Here is a 7,538-nt window from a genome sequence, read left to right on the forward strand (position 1 = left end):
ACTTTAAAATCCTAACCTAAATGTTAAGAAATTGTTTTTAGTTTTTTAAATGTTACTTCCAAATACAATTCTGTAGCTTTGAAAAAGCAAAAGAATTTGAAAAATTAAGAGGGCAAAAAGGGAAGTACATGAATTAACTTTCTCAAACATGTGACACCTTCTTTTACTAATGACAACAGATGATTTTAAGGCAACTATTATTAGCAGGCAACCAAGGAGGCATGACCAAAGAGGGTGTTTTATAGAAGCTTATTAATTCTGAAAGATTTGTGTTTGGTTGTATTTATATAAGATGAGTCACATTCAACAGGAGGTGAAGTGGCAGTTAACTTTTAAGTGATATGGTATTATTTCCTTCCCTAAAAATTTAAATCTTTGCTGTAAATATTTTTAAAGGACAAGGGCACTTAGGCACATGGTACCCTCTCCTCTCCTTCATCTAGTCCAGTATTAAATTTGTCTGTTTACATAACCCTAAAAATAAAAGGGAGTATAAATAATACCTCAAATCTAGATACACCTGTCCTCCCAATGCATCTCTCATAAAAGTAAACTACTTATTATAACCTACCTTCTAGTATCTTCTAGTACTATCTTCTTTCCCATCTAAACTTATCCTTCCTTATTTCAAAAGAAACCTTCAGTGTGTTTTATTAGTACCCACCAGTATACAGGGCACATTTTACATGCTAAATAAATATTGCTTAACTTTTCCCCTTTCTTCCTGAGTCATGGTCTTGTTGAAAAGAGCATTACCACTAGGAACCAAGAAACCAAGAGTTCTTGACCAGGTAACTCTGCTCTTTAATTATATTGCTTTGGAGAAACATAGTGTGTTCCTTGAGGGTAGTATAATTACTTCATTGCCATCCCTGTATCTCCAGTGTCTAGCACACATCATAACTCAATAGTCCATTAGAATACAAGCTCCTTGAGAGTAGTATATCTCTTGCCTTTCTTTGTACCCTCTTGCTTATCACAGTGCCTAGCACAGAGTAGGGACTTAATGTTTTCTGATTAAACACTGCATTAAACCTAAAATAATAGGTACTTAATGTCTGTTGATTGGTTGTTTTTTTCATCTCTAATGTAATAGAGACCACTTCTGTCCTTCCAACCTCACAGAAGTTGAGAATCTTGAGAATCAAATGAGACAGCACACATAAAAGTTATATGTGTATCATAAACACAGTAAGATGTGTTAAGTGTTATTATTATTATACAATGACCTTAGCTAATCCAAATTCAAACAGACAAGATATCCTGGGGAAAAAATTAGAAGGAATAAAAGTATTGAGACTGGAGGCCATCTCCAAACTGGGCAGGCCAGGAGAAAATGAAATGGGGAATAAATATTCTGGTTTACCTTGAACCTTACATTTTAACACAGATCACAGGAAAATGAATGTCCATCCATACAGCTGCAGAAACCACAAGAAACAAGGCTGCCTGCTTACCGTGTTGCATTTTGTGCCACACACCACTTGCCGGTGATTCAGCCACTGAGATGCAAACACTTTGTTAAGGGTCCCAAGGTGAAACTCTCTCTCCTTCAGGAGACTGGGAAGGTGCTGTGCTGCATAACCATGCAACACTCGGTAGTAACTGGACTCATTCTGCAACCTGACTTCTCTGCCTTTCAGGTAGTAGACCAAGGACCTCTTCACTGGAGGGAGTCTTTTCCTTTTGTTTAGTGAATGATCCCAGCCAAACTGTGGAAAGCAATATCAGAAATCACAGACTGCAGCCACTGCCCTTCTGAATTAAAAGTCCTCTAAACATCAATGAAAACTCATAATCTAAGCTACAGTTTTTTTAAGTAATCTGCCCTGATCACGACAGAGGGAGAAACTCAATCCAGGGGGCCCCGTTTTACTCATGGCGTCACTGAAAATGCTTACAGACAGATTGATAAGGAAGGACCACAGATGTGGAAGAACAAAGGAAAACAGGAAATCAAGAGACAGACAGACAGACGGACATCAAGCTCGTTCCAGAACAGGGCCAGGGCTGTCTACAATCATCTTCCAGTGAGACAGAACTGAATGAGAAGGGATGGGGGGGGCACCTTTTCAGCCACGGGAGGGGGCAGGGCGGGGGTGGGTCCCCTGGCACCCTCTCTGTCCAGCCCCCTCCTCCCTCTGCGCTTGCAATCACTACGGAGCATCGGGAGGGTCGGGCAGGCCCAGGGTGGCCCAGAAAGGGGCAGGCGAGCCGAGCCTCGACGCCCGGACCCCTCGGCCTCCCCAGCGCCCGGGCAGCCCCTGCTCCCTCGGCCGCGGCCCCCGCGCTCCAGACAGTTGCGGGGGTTCGAAGAGTCCGACACAAACACGAGACGCGGCGGGGCCCCGAGTCGGGCGGCGGGGCCCCGAGTCGGGCTCCCGGGCCGCGGCGGCCACCCTCCCCCAGCGGGGCGGCCGAGGCCGGGCCCGCGGAAGCCCCATGGCCGGCTCCGGGCAGCGGGCCGGAGGGGCCATCGCTGACGTCGCTGCGGAGGCCGGCGCGGGGGGCAGGGCAGATCCGCCCCGGGTGACAGCCGGGCCCGCCGCCCCCCGCCCCCACCCTCCCGGCCCGCGGCCCGGGCCTCGGGCCGCCCCTCCGCGCTTACCTGCTGGCCCTGGGTCCCGCTCCCGGTCCCCGGCGCCGCGGGCGCTTTCCGCTTCCTGCTAACTGTTTTCCGGGCCATAGTGGGAGACGCCGCGGCGGCCCCGCAGCCACATGGGGCGGCAGGACCGGGGGAAGCGGGGGGCGGCCGCGCTGCGGGGCATATACTGGGGGAGGGGGCCTGGGGAGACGCGGGAGCAGGAGAGGGGCCTGGGGCGGGGGGGAGGGAGGGGGAGAGGAAGCCCGGACCGAGCGGCCGGAGAGACCGGGGCAGGGGAAAGGACGGAGCGCGACAGGCACCAAAACACCCTCCCGCGCCCGCCGGCACCCCGTCACCCCGTCGCCACTGCGCAGCCGCGCCTCGCGGAGCGTCGCTATGGAGACGCCTCCCGGAAGGCCGCCTCAGAGGACGCAGTTGCCTGGAAGCCGCCCCGCCCCTTCCGGCCGCAGCCTCGCCCTCCTTGCTCCTCCTCCCTCTTTCCCCGCTTTGCTCTCCTCCTGCCCCCCCCCCCCCGGGGGAAGCGAGGGAGGGGAAGAGCGAAGGGGCAAAGCGCCACAGCTAGGCCCGCGGCGGAAGGCCGGCCTCAGAGGGCCCTTTCGGACAAAGCCTTGCCCGCCCCGCCGCTCCCCACCAACCCAGACTCAAACTTCTCGCCACGTCATCGTCTCCGAAAAGAAACTGCTACGTCACCGCATCCCGGCGCGCCGTGACGTAACCGCACGGGTCTTAATGAGATGACCCCGAAGGCGGCCTCCCACCGACCCGACTCGGGGCAGCAGGGCCCCCCGATCCAAGCCCGACCTGGGAGGCCCTTATCTCAAAGGGCCAGAGACACCCAAAGGCACACGGGATATGGTAATCGTGGGGATCTGAACCCCCTGCTTGGCCACCAAGTTCTGAAGCACTGGGCTGCTTTATCCTTTCAGTAAACAATGGGTACCCACGGTGCTTAAAACACAGCACCTCAGGTCCAAAAAAAGGAGACAGTCCCCATCCTGAAGGAATTTCACAATCCAGCAGGAAGCACCCACGACACCCTCCTATCCCATGAGACGGGTTCAGCAAGCTGCCGAGTGACATCACCTGGTATTTAGGCTGTAATGACTCCAAAGAACGCCACACAGGAGAGTCAATGCCCGGGCATCTCATTGAGGGCATTGCCTATACAGCATCCCAAATTCCTATCGGACTTGCCCTTTGGATAATTGGACTAGTGGGAAGAGTTTTGGACCCAGAGGTGGGAATGCTGATTCCAGTTCTTGTTCTGATGGTTATTGAATCTGGGATCCCAACCTTCACCTCCGTCCTCTGTTCCCCCCATCTGCAAAATGGGGATAATATTTGCACTGTCTATCTCAGGGTTGCCATGAGCAAAGTGCTTTGTAAATATTAATGTAAAAAAAGAAAATCTATTATTATTGACAATTCATGCCTTAGCTTTTAGATATGGTGACAAATGTTTAATTGTATTCCAACTGCAGTTCAGTGAAATTTTGGAAGGGATCTCTTGTCATTCCCTTGCTAAAAAAAAAAAAAATCTAAGGCTTTTCACAGATGATAAACTGGTCCACTCTCCTCAGGGCATTCCGCCATCTAAACCACTACTCCCTGCTCCTGCTGTCCTACTGCTTCTATTAATCTTGGTCCTTTTACCTACAATGTCAGTCCTTTTCTTCTCTGACTCCCCAAATCCTACTCATATTCTTTGCCTCAGTGCGGCTTCCACTACCTTCATGACATCTTTCTTTACTAGTTTAGCCAAAATTAGGGCTCCTCTGTATTTGTTACATTGATTTTACTCCTTATTTTGGCATTTAGCCATATATTTATTCCCTTATATCATTATCAACTCTCTGGATTGTGTCTAGTCTTCCGAAAGCGATGTCATGCATTTTTGTATTCCTCTCAGGACCTAGGATGGCATAGATGCTCAATATTGACTTATTGAACCATTTTAATGGGGTACTGATGAATTTTAAATATCTTAGTTACAAAGACACAATTAGAAATACTTTCTTTTGGGGAAAGAACTCTGTGTCTGTGAATGTGTTTGTGTGTGTGTGTGTGTGTGTGTGTGTGTGTGTGTGTGTGTGTGTGTATGTGAGAGAGAGAGAGAGAGACAGAGACAGAGAGAGAAAGGGTGGTTTTGAGAGGATAGAGAGGGAAGACTATGATAGCTGACAGTATTGGAGAGTGCTCCTTCAACAACTTCCATTACTACGACTCTAAAGTCTAATATCACCTCAAGATCTGAGGTGGGGGGCAGGTTGCAAGGAGTATGGGGTCTTCACACCACAAGGAGAAATCTATTCTAACTCAGATGTCTGTCATTTGATCCTTATTACGACTTTAGTTAGCTGGAGTAGGGAATTCTTTTTCTTAAGGATCATCAGGATCCTATATTTGTGCTTCAGTTCAAAAGTAATCATTCTGTCAAAAAAAGAAAAGATCAAAGATGGGGGGTGGGGGTGGGACTCTTATAAAGAAAAGTTATTCGAGGAGTCAATAGTTATTTGCCCTTTGGTGATAGCCATAATGGTCTCACTTAGGTGTGACAAAGTTACCTGACTGCCAGCTTCAGGCTTCAGGCCCCTTATACTTCAGGAAGGCTGGTTTGCTCATTTGAAAAGTGCCTACATGATGAATTTGGGTTTTTTTTTAACATGAATTAAAAAAACAGACTGACAAGCTACTATCTTTCCTAGTGAAGGTCCCCCTTAGACTGAGCATCTACCATCCCATAAGACATGGATGATAGAGTTAACTCTCCCAGCTCAGGAAATGGAGATTATCTGTCTGCCACCACAACCCCTATTTCTACCTCTGGTATAGCTCTGGTAGAAAATGCAGCTCAGTCTTACTTGGTCAGGGTTTTCCCTCAGAGACATGCACACAGTGACTGGTAAGAGTTCTTCAGCTTCCTTCTTTAAACCTGTCATTCTAGTTCTGTCTTGCCTCACAATGCTCTGTATAGCATATTGAATGGTCCAATAACCTTGAAAGAGTTTGGAATGCTGTCAAGAATCCATGAACATAGGCACGTATCTCTACATCATAGATAACAGTTCAGTGTTAATCTTCTCTGCTTTCAATTTACAAAATCAAATTAGAATTTTTCCTTTTATTAGTATACATTTAATGTTCACAACAAATATTACTAAATGTAATAAAAGCAAAATAAAGTAAATCTCCAAATAAAATCTTAAAATTTATAATTTTTATTTAAAAATTATACTAAAATATAGTACATGTATATTTAAAAATCAAAGACCTACAGAAATGCCTTCAATATTTTCAGTAGATCCTCTGTGGAGGATTTATAGGAATTCCTGCACAAGAATCACACATAGCCTCAGATAGGCTAAGATTCATATTGGTGGAAGAAGCATGAATTTTAATACATTTTTAAAAATTTGCTCCATTTCCTATTTTGATTAATGATTCACTTGCTTTATTGTTGTTATTTTGTTGGAGTCCATATATATGCTGCTTTTTAAAATTTTCATTTAATTTTAATTTTATATTAATTCATTTAGGACTTTCCATATTTGCTTATATCATTCATATTTTATGGTTATATAATATCCTATTACATGAATATACCATATCAATCAGTTCCCAGGGGATGGACATCAAAGTTGTTTCTAGTTTTTCCTTTTTAGAAATAAAGGAGAAAAAGAAAGGAGAGAAATGATTATTTCTTTCTTGTATTAATAACTAATTATTGAATCAGGACCAAGTTTTCACCCTTTTTCTACATTCTCATCCAGAAATCAACCTGTGTGGGAAATCTTGGGCAGAGAGTTACCCTGGCTAAGTTCTAATTACAAAATAAAATTCTAAGTTTGAGCTAAGGGGTGCATTTCTGTTCATTGTGTTTATTTAGACAGGTCTGAGAAAATATGAATTTTCTCTTTTGTCAGACAAGTGATATGGAAATTGATGTCTTCTTGACCTAGACTTGGGTGATCCAAGAGTCCCTCAAACTCTCATTGTAATATAGACCACCTTTCATGATATTGTCTCATTAATTGCTAATCAGAGTTGATTGCTACTCTTAGAAATTTCTGAGCATATATAAAAACAAATAAGCCTTGAGCCTGCTGCCATTTGAAAGCGCCACTGACATATTTTTATTAATAATATGCTAGCCTTATTAATAAAATAATTAAATTATCCAGAAATTACTTCTCTTGATTTTTTTAAATGTCCCGGAAGGAAGGAAGGAAGGAAGGAAGGAAGGAAGGAAGGAAGGAAGAAACCTCAATATATACATGCATAATCTGTTAAAACAAATTTCTACACTGGCCATGTCAAAAACCCCAAAACATAAATCTCTGCATTTTAAGTTTGTCACTTCTCTGGCAGGTAGTGAATAGCATGTTTCATATTTATTCTTTTGGACTTGTGGTTTTTGTTGTTTTGTATTGATGAGAACTCTAAATTCTTTCAAAATTGTTTTTTTCTCTGTATTATTATTGTATAAAACATAATCCTACTTAAGTTGCTCATTAATTTATAAAGGTCTTCCCAGTTTCCTCTGTAACAGTCTATTTCATAATTTCTTATGGAACAGTAATATCGCATTATATCCACATACTAAAATTTGACTAATCATTTGCCAATTGAAAAACTCTCCCTTTGTTCCCAATTCTGGCCACCACTATAAATATTTTTGTAAATTAAAAGCCCTTTTATTTTTTTTTTTATTTTGGGGAATATAAGCATGGTAGTGATATAATTAGCTCAAAGAATATGCAGAATTTAGTCATTTGGAGGGGACCATAGTTCCAGATTGCTTTCCAGAATGACTGGACCCATTCTGGGCTCCATCAACAAGGCACTAATGTAATTATTTTCTTCTTCCTCTGTGCCCTCCCCCCAACCTCACATCCTCCAAGAGTTGTCATTTTCCTCTTTTGTCTTTGCCAAT

At 44.2% G+C, this 7,538-nt stretch overlaps 1 protein-coding gene across 5 annotated transcripts in view; it reads right to left on the reverse strand.

Moving 5' to 3' along the window:
- Window positions 1-5,559, reverse strand: part of DCAF12 (DDB1 and CUL4 associated factor 12) — a 150,358-nt gene extending 144,799 nt beyond the window's left edge. For 2 of the 5 annotated variants that reach the window (XR_012471338.1, XM_074200099.1), the window contains exons 1-2: window positions 2,069-2,285; window positions 1,458-1,712 (exon numbers count right to left, since the gene is read on the reverse strand). Coding sequence is in view for 3 of the 5 variants with exons in the window: in XM_074200099.1 (XP_074056200.1) it covers window positions 1,458-1,712; window positions 2,069-2,167 (354 nt within the window). In the remaining 2 variants the exon portion in view is untranslated. Of the gene's footprint in view, window positions 1-1,457; window positions 1,713-2,068; window positions 2,286-2,608; window positions 2,939-5,466 lie in introns of those variants that run through there. The other 3 variants (XM_074200101.1, XM_074200100.1, XM_074200102.1) reach the window with 3 other exon arrangements.
- Between the last annotated feature and the right edge of the window lie 1,979 nt (window positions 5,560-7,538).

The sequence above is a fragment of the Macrotis lagotis genome, chromosome X (genome assembly GCF_037893015.1).
Source record: "Macrotis lagotis isolate mMagLag1 chromosome X, bilby.v1.9.chrom.fasta, whole genome shotgun sequence".
Lineage (NCBI taxonomy): Eukaryota > Metazoa > Chordata > Mammalia > Peramelemorphia > Peramelidae > Macrotis > Macrotis lagotis.